Source organism: Nomascus leucogenys, chromosome 19 (genome assembly GCF_006542625.1).
Source record: "Nomascus leucogenys isolate Asia chromosome 19, Asia_NLE_v1, whole genome shotgun sequence".
NCBI classification, from domain to species: Eukaryota; Metazoa; Chordata; class Mammalia; order Primates; family Hylobatidae; genus Nomascus; species Nomascus leucogenys.
In genome coordinates, this window is record NC_044399.1 from 23,625,124 (window position 1) to 23,642,779 (window position 17,656).

The following is a 17,656-nucleotide window of genomic DNA, read 5'->3' on the forward strand; positions in this document are numbered from 1 at the left end:
CTAAGGGAACTCAGAGGCAGGCGGGATCCTCCATATGCTGAATGCCGGTCCCCTGGGCCTTTTTTCTTTCTCTATACTTTGTCTCTGTGTCTTTCTTTTCCAAGTCTCTTGTTCCACCTAACGAGAAACACCCACAGGTGTGGAAGGGCAACCCACCCCTTCAACATGGCACATACTCCAAAATCAACCAGACAATCAGACATAAAACAATACTCAGCAAAATAAATAAACCTGAAATCATACCAACCACATTCTCAGACCACAGTGCAATAAAAATAGAAATCAATACTAAGAAAATCATTGAAACCATACAATTACATGGAAATTAAACAACCTGCTCCTAAATGACTTTTGGGTAGATAATGAAATTAAGGCAGAAATAAAAAAATTCTTTGAAACTAATGAGAACAAAGATATGACATACAAGAATCTCTGGGACACAGCTAAGGCAGTGTTAATAGGGCAGTTTATAGCACTAAATGCCCATATCAAACAGACAGATCCCAAATTAACAACCTAATATTACAACTAGAAGACCTAGGGATGCATGAGCAAACCAACCCCAAAGCTATTGGAAGACAAAAAATAACCAAAATCAGAGCTGAACTAAAGGAAATTGAGACACAAAAACCATACAAAAGATCAACAAATCCAGATATCGGTTCTTTGAAAGAAATTAATCAGATAGATAGATCACTAGCTAGACTAATAAAGAAAAAATGAGAGAAGATCCAAATAAATACAATTAGAAATTACAAAGAGGAGGTTACCACTGGCCCCACAGAAATACAAAAAACCTTTAGAGACTACTTTGAATACCTCTATGCACACAAATTAGAAAATCTAGAAGTGGATAAATTCCTGGACACATACAACTTCCTAAGACTGAACCAGGAAGAAACTGAATCCCTGAACAGACCAATAATGAGTTCTGAAATTGAATTAGTAATAAAAAGCCCACCAACCAAAACAAACAAACAAACAAACAAAAAAGGTCCAGGACCAGAGGGATTCACAGCCAAATTCTACCTGATGTATAAAGAAAAGTTGGTACCATTCCAACAGAAACTATTACAAAAAATTGAGGAGGAGGGACTCCTCCCCAACTCATTCTATGAGGCCAGCATCATTCTGATACCAAAACCTGTCAGAGACACAACAACAAAAAAAAAGAAAAAAGAAGAATTCGGGCTGATATTTTTGATGAACATAGATGCACAAATTCTCAACAAAATGCTAGCAAACTGAATCCAACAGCACATGCAAGGTTGGTTCAACATATGCAAATTGGCTGGGCACAGTGGCTCACGCCTGTAATCCCAGCACTTTGGGAGGCCGAGACGGGCAGATCACGAGGCCAAGAGATCAAGATCATCCTGGCTAACATGGTGAAACCCTGTCTCTACTAAAAATACAAAAAATTAGCTGGGCGTGGTGGTGGGCGCCTGTAGTCTCAGCCACTTGGGAGGCTGAGGCAGGAGAATGGCGTGAACCTGGGAGGCAGAGCTTGCAGTGAGCCGAGATTGTGCCACTGCATTCCAACCTGGGCGACAGAGCAAGACTCTGTCTCAAAAAAAAAAAAAAAAGAAAGAAAAAGCTATTTTAAAATTCATATGGAACTGAAAAAGAGCTCGAATAGCTAAGGCAACCCTAAGCAAAGCTGGAGGCATCACCTTACCCAACTTCAAACTATATACTACAGGGCTACAGTAACCAAAACAGCATGGTACTGGTACAAAAACAGACATATAGACCAATGGAACAGTAGAGAGAGCCCAGAAATAATGCCATACACCTATAACCATCTGATCTTCAACAAAGTTGAGAAAAAGAGTAATGGCAAAAAAAAAAAAAAGCAATGGAAAGGACTCCTTATTCAATAAATGGTGCTAGAATAAATGGCTAGCCACATGCAGAAGATTGAAATTTGACCCCTTCCTTACACCATATACAAAATCAACTCAAGATGGATTAAAGACTTATGTGTAAAAACTCAAACTATAAAAACCCTGGAAGATAACCTAGGACATGCCATTCTGGACATAGGACTTGATGAAGATTCCATAATGAAGACACCAAAAGCAATTGCAACAAAACAAAAATTGACAAATGGGATGTAATTAAATTAAAGAGTTTCTGCACAGCAAAAGAAACTATCAACAGAGTAAACAGACAACCTACTGAGAGAAAATATTTGCAAACTATACATCTGACAAAGGTCTAATATCCAGAATCTATAAGGAACTTAAACAAATTTACAAGCAAAAACAGCCCCATCAAAAAGTGGGCAAAGGACACGAACAGACGCTTCTCAAAAGAAGACATATATGCAGCCAAAAAGCATATGAAAAATGCTCAACATCACTAACCATTAAAGAAATGCAAATCAAAACTATGAGATACCATCTCACACCATTCAGAATGGCTATTATTAAAAAGTCAAAAAATAATAGATGTTGGCGAGGTTGTGGAGAAAACAGAATGCTTATACAGTGCTGGTGGGAGTGTAAATTAGTTCAGCCATTGTAGAAATAAGTGTGGCAACTCCTCAGTGAACTTAAAACAGAATTACCATTTGATCCAGCAATCCCATTACTGGGTATATACCCAAAGGAATAAAAATCATTCTACCATAAAGACACATGCATGCATATGTCCACTGCAGCCTATTCACAATAGTAAAGACATGTAATCAACCTAAATGCCTATCAATGGTAGACAGGATAAAGAAAATGTGGTGGCCGGGCGCGGTGGCTCAAGCCTGTAATCCCAGCACTTTGGGAGGCCGAGGCGGGCGGATCACGAGGTCAGGAGATCGAGACCATCCTGGCTAACACAGTGAAACCCCGTCTCTACTAAAAATACAAAAAATTAGCCGGGTGTGTTGGCGGGCGCCTGTAGTCCCAGCTACTCGGGAGGCTGAGGCAGGAGAATGGCGTGAACCCGGGAGGCGGAGCTTGCAGTGAGCCGAGATCGCGCCACTGCACTCCAGCCTGGGGCACAGAGCAAGACTCCGTCTCAAAAAAAAAAAAAAAAAAAAAAAAAAAAAAAGAAAATGTGGTATATATACATCATGGAATACTATGCAGCCATAAAAAGAATGAGATCATGTCCTTTGCAGCAACATGGATAGAGGTAGAGGCATTATCCTTAGCAAACTAACACAGGGACAGAAAACCAAATACCGCCTGTTCTCACTTGTAAGTGGGAGCTAAACAAGGAGAACACGTGGATACTAGGAGGGAAACAACAGACACTGGGGCCTACTTGAGAGTGGAGGGTGGGAGGAGGGAGGGGATCAGAAAAAACACCTATCAGTCACTATGCTTATTGCTCGGGTGTATTTTACAAAGCCCTGTGACATGCAGTTTACCTACGTAACAAACTTGTACATGTACCCCTGAACCTAAAATAGAAGTCAAAAAAGTAAAAAGAGATGAATTGAATGCTTAATAATCTGGCTATCAAGATGTATCAGTCTTGCCATTGAGACCAGATGGGGTGTAGCAAAAATATATTTGGTTTTTGTTCCTTGTTCCTGGCAGAGAGCTCCTAAAACTCTTGGAATTTACTAAGGGATCTGAGCGTCTTTTTTACTCATGCTAATGAGATGACTCATTTCTGGGATGGGAGGTAGGTACTAGACAGCTTCAGGGCAGGGGCTGGTCACCAGAAGAATCAACCCTGTGATTAGAGGGCTGGAACTTTTAGCCTCATCCCCTGACTTCTTGGGAGGAAAAGTGAGTGGGGATTGAGTTCAATCATATAGCCGATGATTCAGTCAATTATGCCTACATAATGGAAGCCCGTATAAAAATCCTGGAACAACAAGGTTTGGAGAGCTTCTGGGCTGGTGAACACATCCATGTGCTGGGAGGCACATGTGTCTGGAGGGGTGTGGAAGTTCTGTGCCCCCGCCCTATACATCCCCATTTGGCTATTCCTGTCTTGCATCCTTTACAAGAAAACTGCAATTGTAAGTGCAGTATAGCCCTTTCATGAGTTCTGTAGTCATTCCAGCAAATTATCGTGAGTCATGGGACTCCTCCCCAAATCTGTAGCCAGGTCAGACAGAAGTGTGGGTAATGCGGGTAGCCTGGGGACCTGGGACTCGTGTTTGGCATCTGTAGTAGGGACAGGCTTGTGGGAACTGAGTTCCTTAACCTGTGGGGTCTGCACTAACTCCAGTTAGCTAGTGTCAAATTGAATCGTAGGACACTTGGTCAAAGAATTATTGTTGGAAACTACCAGGGTACTTAAATTGTTTGCTCAAAGACCCTCCCACTTTGAATGGGCCCAACCAACATTTACTCCAGTGACTCTTATCTGAGCTTCCTGGCTGATCTTTTTTTTTTTTTTTTGAAATAGAGTCTTGCCGTTGTCACCCAGGCTAGAATACAGTGGCATGATCATAGCTCAGTGTAACCTGAAACTCTTGGGTTCAAGCAACCCTTCTGCCTCAGCCTCCTGAGTAGTTGGGACTACAGATGTGTGCCACCATGCCCAGCTATTTTTTCATTTTTTGTAGAGACAAGATCTTGCTATGTTGACCAGGCTGATTTCGAACTCCTGGGCTCAGGCAATCCACCTGCTTTAGCCTCCCAAGTGCTGGGATTACAGGCATGAGCCATCGCACCTGGCCCCACTTCCATTTTTTTTTTTGTGGTTACACATTCCTTCTACACACATATCAATATGTTCACATGTTCAAGTCTTGCAGGCTTGAGAGCCATTCTTTGCATATCTCTCCTCCTCTCCATTCTGTTTTGATGGCACAGCCTAACTTTAGCCTGAAATATTGATAGCTCAGTCTTTGTTTAGCTTGGGCCTTGGCATCCCTGTCCTCTTTTGGAGTTGTGGCTAGAAGTCCTCAAACGTTTCCTGGCTAGTCGTGCAAACCTCACAAGTATCTTTATATTGTACATCTCTGGACTGCAGAGGTGTGACTATCCAACATCACCATGATTTAGCACTAACTGGAATTTAAAGAGTAACCTCCTTCTCCAATCTCTGACTCAGCTAGTTCAAATGTCTGCAGTATTTCCTCTCATTTTCACCCACTGGGACACTAAGACTGTTTCAGACCCAGCCTCAAGCAGAGGGGGCTGATAAATTAGAGCTGAATTACATACAACTCCCATCCGCCAAAAAAACCCCTCAACTGCATGTTACAAGCTATGGTGTAAAATTCCTTCCTTGTAAGAGACAAAACAAAAACTCCAGAGAGCCATAAAGTTGCTCAGATTCTGACCCTGAAATTCCACTTCCAGACCTAAGGAAATAATCAGAGATACAAAGAATTATGTAAAAGTTCTAAACTGTAATATTACTTACGAAGTGAAAAAGTAGAAATAATCTAAATATCTAACAAAGAACAGTATTATGTTTATATGATATGCAGCGATTTAAAATGTTTTTGAAGCAATTTAAAGATATTCAAGTTCTCATAGCATCATGCTAAATGAACATAGTGGAATGTCAACTCTATGCATTAAGGATCTAGGTAAGGTTAAAACGTATATATTACATGCATCAAAAGAGACCTGAAGAAAATCTCAAAACCATCACCAGGAGCTTTCTTTTATCTTTTTTTTTTTTTTTTGAGGTGGAGTTTTGCTCTTGTCACCCAGGGTGGAGTGCCATGGCGTGATCTCAGCTCACTGCAACCTCCGCCTCCCAGGTTCAAGCGATTCTTGTGCCTCAGCCTCCCGAGTAGCTAGGATTACAGGCGCCCACTATGACGCCCAGCTTGTTTTTGTATTTTTTAGTAGAGATGGGGTTTTGCCATGTTGGCCAGGCTGGTCTCAAACTCCTGACCTCAGCTGATCCGCCAGCTTCAGCCTCCCAAAATGCTGGGATTACGGGCATGAGCCACCATGCCGGGCCCAGAAATTTTCACTTAATGTGAAATTATGACTAACTTATTTTCCCAAGTTATAAAAGTGAGTGTGCATTACTTTTGTAATCCTAATTTAATAGTTTTCTAAAAGTACTGTCTACCCCACAGCACTGCTTGATGTCTTTTCAGTCACTCCAAGGAGAGTGGCCTTTTCTATTTTGGCTCTATCCATCTTCCTATTTTCATTGATCACTCTCTCCCACGTACTGCTTTCCAGCCACGTGGAACCTCTCACCATTCTTTCCACACAACAGGCCTTTTCATCACTTTGTGCCTTGGCATTTGGTGCTCCTTCAGCCTGGAATGCTCCTTACTCTCTTCCATACTCACTCTTCTTCCAAATGCACTTCAAATGCTAGTTTCAGGTTCCTGAAGACACAGTTAGTCGCTCCAGGTTCTGTGCTCTGTAGTTGTTTTACACCTGCTCCAGCATTTATCATGTGGTCATGTGACTCATTTACAACTTGCCTTCCCCACTAAATTGTGAGCCTGTCTTGGGGTAGATGTATTGTTTACTGTTGTATCACTACTACCTAGCACAAAGCCGACTATGTGCTAGGTAGTGGTGATACAACAGTAAACAATACATCTGAATACGCTTATTTAGCATTCTTATTACAAAGAATGCTAAATAAGTTAATTTAAAATTTACTGTTATCTCTTTTCAAAAAGAATCAAAGGCCAGATGCAGTGTCTCTCTCTTGTAATCTCAGCACTTTGGGAGGCCGAGGTGGAAGGAGGCTTGAGCCCAGGAGTTCTAGACCAGCCTGTGTAACACAGTGAGACCCCATCTTTACAAAAAATTTAAAAATTAGCTGCACATGGTGGCATGTGCCTATAGTCCTAGCTACTCGGGAGGCTGAAGTGGAAGCATCGCTTGAGCTTAGAGATTGAGGCTGTAGTTAACTGTGATCACACCACTGCGCTCCAGCCTGGGTTATGGAGTGAGACCCTGTTTCAAAACAAAAATAAAAACAAAAAACAGGCCGGGCACAGTGGCTTACACCTGTAATCCCACCACTTTGGGAGGCCGAGGGGGGTGGATCACCTGAGATCAGGAGTTCGAGGCCAGCCTGACCAACATGGCAAAACCCCATCTCTACTAAAAATACAAAAATTAGCCAGGTGTAGTAGTGGGTGCCTGTAATCCCAGCTACTTGGGAGGCTCAGGCAGGAGATTTACTTGAACCCTGGAGGTGGAGGTTGCAGTGAGTGGAGATTGCACCATTGCACTCCAGCCTTGGCAACAAAAGCAAAACTCTGTCTCAAAACAAATAACAACAAAACCCCCAAAAGAATCAAACTACTTGGCCGGGCGCGGTGGCTCACGCTTGTAATCCCAGCACTTTGGGAGGCCGAGGCGGGTGGATCACGAGGTCAGGAGATCGAGACCACGGTGAAACCCCGTCTCTACTAAAAATACAAAAAAAAAAAATTAGCCGGGCGTGGTGGCGGGTGCCTGTAGTCCCAGCTACTCGGAGAGGCTGAGGCAGGAGAATGGCGTGAACCCAGGAGGCGGAGCTTGCAGTGAGCCAAGATCGCGCCACTGCACTCCAGCCTGGGTGACAGAGCGAGACTCCGTCTCAAAAAAAAAAAAAAAAAGAATCAAACTACTGACTAAATAATGGATGAATGGACTAGTGGCAAGGTTGACTACCAAAAAAAAAAAAAATCTGTGGTCCTTGGCATCCAAGCTCAGAAAAGGAATGATGTTGGAAGTAAGCTCTACGAAAGGCTATTATACAGACCTGAAAATGAGATAATTTTGTAAATACCAGCAAAAGATATCCTGCCCTAGATGGCATGTCTTTGGAATTTTGAATTCTGTACCTCGCTGCCTGATCATGTCAGGAACTATAAAGGGCCTAAGATTTGATTTTATTTGATTTACAAAGGCTAGTAAGTTAGGGTTTGCCACAAGGAGGTGCTGAATCTGGGGGACAAAAAGAGCATGAAAGGGCTCCCATGTTCCCCCATCTCCTGAGATGGAATGTGTTCCCTCTCCAGGTGCTAGGGTCTCCATGGCCATGCAGTTGGTGTGTCCCATCCCAGTAGCCATGTCTATACTTTTTCTCCAATCGTGCCCTACTTGCATCCAGACATCTTGTCTGGAAGAGTCAGATGTAAGAGGGACAGGGGCATTTTTGCAAAATTAAAGAGAACCATTATATCCTATCTTGGCCTGTGTAGAACCCTGTAGAGGGATCTAGAGAACAGTGTACTTAACTAAGTAGTCATTATCGTCATGATATAGGACCATGTTAGTCCAATCTAGCTGAACCAGAATTAAATTTGAATTCCCTAGGCTGTCTTTTGGCAAGTAGTCGAAGGTGTTCTCTTGCCAGGGACATCTGAAGGGTATACCAACCAGGCTGGCCTGAGGATGCTGTTAGGGAAAAAAAGATGCATCATGTTTAGCAATAGTCAGTGTAGAATCTTCAATTTTCAAAATAGGTTCTATAGCTCTCCACCCTTATGGTCCAGATTATCACCTAGGAGACCAAGAGGAGATGAACTCTTTCTGGGGAAGGGTGCATTTAGTGACCATACTGCCTTACTAAGGTGTGCAGTGAAAGTTAAGGTTAGAGTCAGAAATCTTTTTGAGTTGATTTTTGAGAAGGCCTTTCTAATGTTCAAAATGATACCAGATACCTGCAAATGGGACTGTGAAATGTCCATTGAATACCTTGACTAGTGGTTTATTGTTGAATGGCCTTTGCAATCCCTTCTCCCAAGTCTCACAGGGGTGATGTGAGCCAGATAGATGTCACACATGCAGGGAGTTGTATTACAGGAGGAGAACACTGAGCTCAGGGACTCCACTGCTTTTATAACAAACAGTAAGCAAGCTTGCTCTTTGTCCTGATGGGAGACATCCCTTCATTTTTCAAGGTTGCTTGCTGCAACCTAGCCCTGAGAAATGTCCTGGATAAAGAGTGGTGAGAGCCTTGCATTCTTGGCATTCTTAGCAAGGTGTGTAGGAGTACAAGAGCCTCACAGAAAGGAGCCTCCCAATAGATATGCTCTGTGAAATGATCAGTGCTCTCTCATTCCATGCCAATGACCAATGCTTATTAAAAAACAGTTGATCAAGTAATTCCAGTGAAAGAAGAGGATCTCTTGAAGAAATAAAAATTGCTCCCTTAATTCATTCTTCTTTTTTAGTGCCTTCTATCTAGTGTTTTTTCAACCATAAAATATTTTTTCTTTAGGCTCTTCAATTTTCTTCTAAAATAATAAAAGTGTCTTTCATGGGCCTCTGATAACTTAACTTCCTTTTTTCTTAGGTAGTCTCCTGAAAGCAAACACAGCATGGTTATTATTTATGAGCTGCAAATTATCACTACAAATGATTCATTCATCCATTTATTATTCCACAAACATTGCCAGGTGACCGCCATGTACTAGGCACTGTACTAGGTACTGGAGATACAAGAGTGACTGGATAGTTGAAACACAGTTTCTGCCCTCATGGAGTTCATTGTCTAGTAGGGGATATAGGCACATACAAACATCAATTCTATTTCATGGTAATAAGTGCCATAGTAGAGGTATCTGAGTTGTCCTGGAGTATGAATTGGGTTCCCATGCAAAAAAAAAAAAAAGGATGAATAATGCATATGCCTGGACAAAGGGGACAGGGTGAGAGAGGGCTCAAGAGAATAAAAGAAACTGCTACCCTCTTCTCCTATATGTATTCTATGACCTAGACTTAAAACTGATTACGGCCGAGTGCGGTGGCTCACATCTGTAATCCCAGCACTTTGGGAGGCCGAGGTGGGCGGATCATGAGGTCAGGAGATCGAGACCATCTTGGCTAACATGGTGAAACCTCATCTCTACTAAAAATACAAAAAATTAGCTGGGCATGGTGGCATGCATCTGTAGTCCCAGCTACTTGGGAGGCTGAGGCAGGAGAATTGCTTGAACCCAGGAGGCAGAGGTTGCAGTGAGCCGACATCCCACCACAGCACTACAGCCTGAGCGACAGAGCGAGACTCCGTCTCAAAAACAAAACAAAACAAAACAAAACCTGATTACAGCACTTGATGTACTTACTTTTTAAAGATGGGGTCTCACTATGTTGCCTACACTGGACTCAAACTCCTGGGCTCAGTTGATCCTCCTGCCTCAGCCTCTTGAGTAGCTGGGGCTACAGGTGCACTCCACCATGCCAGGTAGCACTTCATTTTTTTTAAGACAGAGTCTTGCACAATAAGTCACAATGTGTGCTTAAGATTCTTTTTTTAAACTGAGGACCTGGCCGGGTGCAGTGGCTCATGCCTATAATCCCAGCACTTTGGGAGGCTGAGGTGGGCAGATCACTTGAAGTCAGGAGTTCGAGACCAGCCTGGCTAACATGGTGAAACCCCGTCTCTACTGAAAATACAAAAATTAGCCGGCGTGGTGGCAGACATCTGTAGTCCCAGCTACTCGGGAGGCTGAGGCAGGAGAATCTCTTGAACCTGGAAGGCAGAAGTTGCGGGGAGCCAAGGTCACACCACTGCACTTTAGCCTGGGCAATAGAATGAAACTGTGTCTCAAAAAAAAAAAAAAAAAAAAAAAAAGAAAGAAAGAAGAAGAAACAGAAACACAAAATAAACAAAAAACAACTGAGGACCCAGAATTAAAGATGCTAACATTTTACCAATGTTACAAATGTGACTCTCTAATATATTTATTTTAAAGACAATCCTGTATTTTTTTTTTTTTTTTCTGAGACAGAGTCTCGCTCTGTCACCCAGGCTGGAGTGCAGTGGCACGATCTTGGCTCACCGCAACCTCTGCCTCTCTGTTCAAGTGATTCTCCTGTTTCAGCCTCCCAAGTAGCTGGGATTACAGGCGCCTGCCACCGCACCTGGTCTAATTTATGTATTTTTGGTAGAAATGGGGTTTCACCATGTTTTCCAGGCTGGTCTCAAACTCCTGTCCTCAAATGATCTACCCACATTGGCCTCCCAAAGTGGTGGGATTACAGGTGTGAGCCACTGCACAAACCTGATTAATTTGTGTGACAGAAGTAGCATAGCATCCTTTTCCTAATTACTGTTTAAAGGTTTTCTTTAATTAATAGTCATGCTCCTAGAATCCTTCATAATACAATTTTTAAATGGTCATAATTCTTCTTCTTCTTTTTTTTTTTTCCTGAGACAGAGTCTTGCTGTGACACCCAGGCTGGAGTGCAATGGTGCTATTTTGGATCACTGCAACCTCCACCTCCTGGGTTCAGGTGATTCCCCTGCCTCAGCCTCCTGAGCAGCTGGGATTACAGGTGCCCACCACCACACCTGGCTAATTTTTGTATTTTTAGTAAAGACAGGATTTTGCCAGGTTGGCCAGGCTGGTCCTGAACTCCTGACCTCAAGTGATCCGCCTGCCTCGGCCTCTCAAAGTACTGAGATTACAGGTGTGAGCCACCCCATCCAGCCTGTAATTCTTTACTTCCCAAATTTTCTACAATGATCATGTATAATTTTTTAGATAGAGAAAAATATAATTTTTTTAAAAAGGAGTAAAGGAAACAAAAGTCAGTCATAAGACAACTGGCTCCTGAGTGGATATCAGCCTTGTCCATCCCTCCTGATCATCCAACTATTTCCAAGATAGCTGTCCCTTCCCAGAGCAGTGGGATATTAATGGCGTGATGCCAGCAGTGCACTTCTAACCAGGGCAGATTCTTTGGAGTCTGTGGAGTTTTTTGTGGCCCTAAGCAAGAATACTAACCTTTAGTGCCAGCCACATAATCTACATTACAGTAGTCAGGCAATTTCTCTGGTCTCCTGTGGAGAATTAGCCCTGAGCCCTAGCTGACAGGGTAAGAACCTGGCTTCCTGACAGCCAAATTGCCCATCTTTCTAATCTCATATTCTGGTTATTTTAATTAGATAATTAACCTGGCTCTCTATGTCTCTGTTCTGCTCTCTGCTCCTGCCCTACAATTCTGAAATGGAGCCTCCTTCAAATCCTGACATCTGTTCAGGAAGGGTCCAATAATGCAAAATGCAATAAAATGAGGCATATCTGAAGGGTCCAATAATGCAAAATGCGATAAAATGAGGCATATCTGTACATAGGTATATAGTTTCTGTGATGGTACTTAATTTCTCAATTGGCCCTTTAAGATTCAGCTCTTTGGCACCTTCCCTGACTCTGCTAGGCCCAAGTAATTCATTGATTTATTTATCAAACGTGTACTAATTACCTAGCCAACATCAGATACTGTGTTAGATAATGGAGAAAGAAAATGATTAAGACAAGATTCTTGCCTTCCAGGGATTCACAATCTAGATAAACAAAGAACTGTAATGGGGATAATCATAAAGGTATGCATAAAATACATACTACAGTGGACAGAAGCCTAAGATCTGACTTGGGTCTTTAATGATGATTAGAAATTTGCGGAATAGATGTGAGGGACAGGAGGGAAACTAGAAAATATTTCAGGCAGATAGGACAGCATGTACAGAGGCATGGAAGGCAGAAGCTGTATCTTAACCAGCTCTGCTTCCCTAATTTATCTAGGATAGTGCAGGACACATGGTAAGTACCTCTGAATATTTGTTGAACGAATGAATGAATGAGTGGCTGCTTTTGTTACTAGAGGCTTCTATTTCAAAGGAGTGTTTACACAACTCCAGTAAACTTTTTAAAATTTAAATTTAGATTTTGAAAAATCTAAACACAAACACAATTTACCATTTATTAAGCTCAACTCTCACTGATATAATACTCAAACTAGTTCTCTATGAGATCTTTATTCAACGATGTATAGACACGGAGGGGGAATGCAGTATACACCAACAAAGTGGCTGCCTGACTCACAGTAATTCTTTTTCCTGTAAAATGTCTCTTTATATAGGGTAGACCCCCAACAGCCACATCTCTGCCTTTTTACCCTGCTGTCTCCCCCCTCCCCTATCCTGCCCCACCTACATAGCTGACTGATACAGGGGTAAACCATATGACCTGAAACTTGCCAAATCAGGGTCCTAAGAGAAATTAAGGGGTATTATGGGAGGCTTGGCCATGATATCAGCCAGGAAAGGAAACAGTTTGCTATGAGACAGAACAAAGCTGATTCATTTAGAAGTCAAGACAGAATCCTAGCAGTGTTCCAGTCCCTGAATCTACCTTCCCCATGGCTCAGCTGCACCCTGTCCTTCCAGTGGCTATGTAGATAACCTCAGCATCCTTCCAATAAATTCCTTCTTTCTGCTTAGCTGGTTTGAGCTGGATCTCTGTTACTTGTAGTCGGAAGACCCAACTAACACAGGGAATGAAGACAGGGACTAGGAGGCCAACTTACCCAGGCTCTGTGTGGCTTCCACACAGACACTAGGATACATGCCTTCAGTGTAAGTTGCCACCAGAAGATACAGATGGGTCTTCACGACAACCACACCAGTGTTCTCCTGGATAAAGAATAAAAGAGAATATTCTGCTCTTGGTTCTAATCATAGGACCAGTGGTCATGCTCCAGCTACGTTTTTCACCATTTCCTGATTTCCATATGTTTGGAATATATATGGAATATACATATTCCATATATATTTCCATATATTTATATATCTGTTTTTTGACTGTCCACTCTTTTCCACCAATTTAGTTGCCTTTCCTCAAAAAGTTTCAGACTGTTATAATAATGGTAGATGGATTTTGAAAAAGTTCTGCAATTGATTATCATATACCCCATCCCAATTAGAACAACTGATGTAGGCTGGGTGCGGTGGCTCCTGCCTGTAATCCCAGCAGTTTGGGAGGCCAAGGCAGAAAGATCACCTGAGGTTGGAAGTTTGAGACCAGCCTGGCCAACATGGTGAAACCTCGTCTCTACTAAAAATACAAAAATTAGCCAGGCGTGGTGGCAGGCGCCTGTAATCCCAGCTACTCAGGAAGCTGAGGCAGGAGAATCTCTTGAACCCAGGAGGTGGAGGTTGTAGTGAGCCGAGATCATGCCATTGCACTCCAGCCTGGGCGACAAAAGCGAAACTCATCTCAAAAACAAAAACAAAAACAAAAAACAAAACACAAAAAAACTGATGTAATGGAAAGGTCGCACATTTTGGAACTGGACAGCTCTGGGCTTGAATTCTACTGCCTCCATTTTCTGCTGCATGAGTAAGGGTTATTTAACCTTGTTAAGCCTCAGTGTCCTCATCTGTAAAATGAGATTATTTAGTTTATAATGTGGATGAAGCAGTATGCCTAACCCATAATATAGGGCATCCAATGAATGATTTTCATCTCTTTCATTCCTTATAAGCAACAAAGAGCTGATTTTTTTTTTTTTTTTTTGAGATGGAGTTTCGCTCTTGTTGCCCAAGTCGGAGTGCAATGGCACGATCTCAGCTCACTGCAACCTCTGCCTTCTGGGTTCAAGCAATTCTCCTGCCTCAGCCTCCCAAGTAGCTGGGATTACAAGTGCACACCACCACACCTGGCTAATTTTCTTGTATTTTTAGTAGAAACAGGGTTTCACCATGTTAGCTAGGCTGGTCTCAAACTCCTGACCTCAGGCTATCCACCCACCTCAGCCTCCCAAAGTGCTGGAATTACAGTTGTGAGCCACTGTGCCTGGCCACTGAGAGATGTTTTAAGCGCAGACATGATTATCTTTTTTTTTTTTTTTTTAAAGGAGGATGTAGAGTATGAAGGCCGGACTGTATTGGAAAGAGTTCAGGCAAGGCTCAGTTAATAGATTCTGGAATGAACATTTCTCTTTTTTTTTTTTTTTTTTTTTTGAGACAGAGTCTCGCTCTTTCGCCCAGGCCGAACTGCAGTGGCACTGTCTTGGCTAACTGCAAGCTCCGCCTCCTGGGTTCACGCCATTCTCCTGCCTCAGCCTCCCGAGTAGCTGGGACTACAGGCACCCGCCACCGTGCCCAGCTAATTTTTTGTATTTTTAGTAGAGACGGGGTTTCACCGTGTTAGCCAGGATGGTCTCGATCTCCTGACCTCATGATCCGCCCGACTCGGCCTCCCAAAGTGCTGGGATTACAGGCGTGAGCCACTGCACCCGGCCTTTGAACATTTCTCAAAACGAGGCTCTTGATAGGACTTTCTTTCACATATGTCTTCCTGGCACTAGACTGCTATCTCAAGACAGTGGCTCAAGACATTAATGGATTTAATCTGTTTTACAGAGAGGATCAGGCAGAGCAAGGAAATTTGGAGGCAAATTCTTTTCTTTTACTCAGCTCTCTTCAAATCTTGAGTACTCACATTTTTGGCATAAAGAGAATATTCATCTGCCCGGACACATCTGTAATCTTTTTCCTTGAAATACAGTCCTTCTCTTCGGGCTTGCAAAGGGTTCTTGGCAAATCCATTCACCAGTGTTCGGATATCACTGGGCATTACCTGGAGAGGTTACATGGTTAGAACAGGAGTTAGCCAACTACAGCTGGTGGCCAGTCAAATTTAGCCCACTGCCTGCTTTTTATGGCCTGCAAGCTAAGAATGGTTTTCACGTTTTTAAATGGGTGGGGGAAAAAAATCAAAAGAATAACACTTCGTGACACTTACAAATTATATGAAATTCAAACTTCAGTATCCATAAATATAAAATTTTATTGGAACACAGTCACATTCATTCTTTAATGTATGGCTGTTTTTCCTCCACAATTGCAGAGTTGAGTGGTTGTGACAGAGACTCTATGGCCCTGTGCTATAGTTTGAATCTCATGTTGGAATCTGATCCCCAAGTTTTCGGTGGGGCCTAATGGGAGGTATTTGGATCATGGGGGCAGATCCCTCATGAATAGACTGATGCCCTCCCTGCGAGGTGGGGGAAGCTGTGAGTGAGTTTTCACTGTATTTGTTCCAGGAGAGCTGGCTGTTAGAAAGAGCCTGGCACCTCTCCACTTGCTCTCTCTTGCTTCCTCTCCCCCACTGTGATCTCTGCACATGCTGGCTCCCCTTCACCTCTGCCATAAGTGGAAGCAGCCTGAGGCTTTCACAGAAGACCAGTCTTCCAGGCAGTAGAACTGTGAGCCAAATAAACCTCTTTCCTTTATAAATTACCCATCTTCAGGTATTCCTTTATATCAACAGTAAAAAGACTAAGCCTAGAAACCTAAAATATTTATGTAGCTCTTTACAGAAAAAGTTCATTTAAAAGTCATGTCTGGGCTGGGCTCGGTGGCTCATGCCTGTAATCCCAGCACTTCAGGAGGCTGAGGAAGGTGGATCACCTGAGGTTAGGAGTTTGAGACTAGCCTGACCAACATGGTAAAACACCATCTCTGCTAAAAATACAAAAATTAGCTGGGCCTGGTAGCGCACTCCTGTAATCCCAGCTACTCGGGATGCTGAGGCACAAGAATCGCTTGAGAGGCGGAGGTTGCGGTGAGCTGAGATCGTGCCATTGCATTCTAGCCTAAGCAACAAGAGTGAAATTCCGTCTCAAAAACAAAAAAAAAAAGTCATGTCTGCTCCATTTTTTGGAAGAATAGAAATAGTAAGTAAATCAAGTGTTATGTCCAAACTTGTTTTTTCTTACATTAAAACCTGGTGATGCTACACACAGCCTCTGCTCCTGGATTTTGATGAGGGCTGCACTGTCCACATGCTTGGTTCCCAAGAGGGTGTCTAACAATAAGCTCTGCAAATGGCTCATGTTCCCTCAACTCTGAAAGGGCAAGTGCAGTTGAAGCCATTGACTCTGGCTAGCTTTTGAAAGGCATGTGAATACAAATGTGCGTAAGACACTTCAGACAGTTCTAAGATCAGCAAGTGTACTTTGAAAAGATACAAGGTGAAAACGGTGGTCCATCATTCAGGGCCCACCAATACCCAAAGAGGAAAACAGAATCATAGAAAAATCACAGCTCACACAGAGTAGGTTATGAAGCTGAGTTTGGAAAATCACAGCCTGGTGATTTCCTGGCTATGTCAATGGTTTACATCAGGATTATCTGGGATTTAAAAACAAACATTACACACTGAGAAAAACCCGGTAAAATAAAAAATAAAAACAAACAAAAAACAAAACCCAGCCAGGATGGAGAGCTACCCTGCTAAGTTAAACACGACTAAAAGAGATTATGCGTGGCCATAAACCCACACATTCCCTTCCCGGTGACCTGATCAGCTATGAACGCTGATCAATATCCCAATGGACTAAAAACACCTTGAAGGCACTTAAACCCACATTTCCCGCACAAGTCCCCAAGCCTTCGACCCCCCTCATCAGGACCTCAGGCACAGGCGCCCGTTTCCCGCCACTGCCTTCCAGTGGTTTGGTCCCCGAGCAGGACCGAAAGCGGGGCAGGGGGTGGTGAGCGGTGAATTCCCCGGCACTGAGGACTCGAGGGAGCGGACGCCACCCCTCTCTCTGGTGCTCCGCAAGGGCCCGGCGACCAAGGACCCGCCCGTCAACGGACGCGGTTGCGGGTGGGTGGCGGCGGCACGATTGGCCGGGCCACGTGCCGGTCTCCAAGAAGCAGCGACTCCAGCCCCTTCCGCAAACCAAGACCCGCCAGCTAGAGCCGCTGCCCAATCCCCTTTGGGCCTGAAGCCGTCCTCCGCCGCCCCGGCGCCGCCCGCGCGGACTCTCTGTGGAACCCGCGGCGGAGGGGGCGGAGGGCCCGCGCGGCGCAGCGTTCGGGAGACAGTGGGCGCCAACATTCGCGCGTTCCGCAGAGGTCGGCGGGCTCCCTTCCAGCCGCAGCCAGACGACTCCGGGGCCGTCGGGCCGGACCCGAGTGTGGAGCAGGACGGCCGCGGGCCTGCTGGCCTTGGGAGGGCAGAGAGGTG

The 17,656-nt window shown here is 43.7% G+C and overlaps 2 protein-coding genes across 5 annotated transcripts in view; one reads left to right on the forward strand and one right to left on the reverse strand.

Annotated features, from left to right (window-relative positions):
• Window positions 1–17,656, forward strand: part of FAM228B (family with sequence similarity 228 member B) — an 88,554-nt gene that overhangs the window by 28,667 nt on the left and 42,231 nt on the right. The window contains exon 1 of one of the 4 annotated variants that reach the window (XM_030800253.1): window positions 17,440–17,653. The exons of 1 other annotated variant lie outside the window; for it this stretch is intronic. The gene's annotated coding sequence lies outside the window, so the exon portion shown is untranslated. Of the gene's footprint in view, window positions 1–17,439; window positions 17,654–17,656 lie in introns of those variants that run through there. 2 more of the 4 variants (XM_030800241.1, XM_030800254.1) reach the window with 2 other exon arrangements.
• On the reverse strand, window positions 8,669–17,457 carry PFN4 (profilin family member 4). The gene is made up of 5 exons (XM_012497718.1): window positions 17,097–17,457; window positions 16,401–16,529; window positions 15,122–15,259; window positions 13,206–13,311; window positions 8,669–9,194 (listed from the first exon to the last, which is right to left on the reverse strand). Exons 2-5 carry the CDS (start codon window positions 16,515–16,517, stop codon window positions 9,061–9,063), a joined length of 495 nt encoding a protein of 164 aa, XP_012353172.1. The 5' UTR covers window positions 16,518–16,529; window positions 17,097–17,457; the 3' UTR covers window positions 8,669–9,060.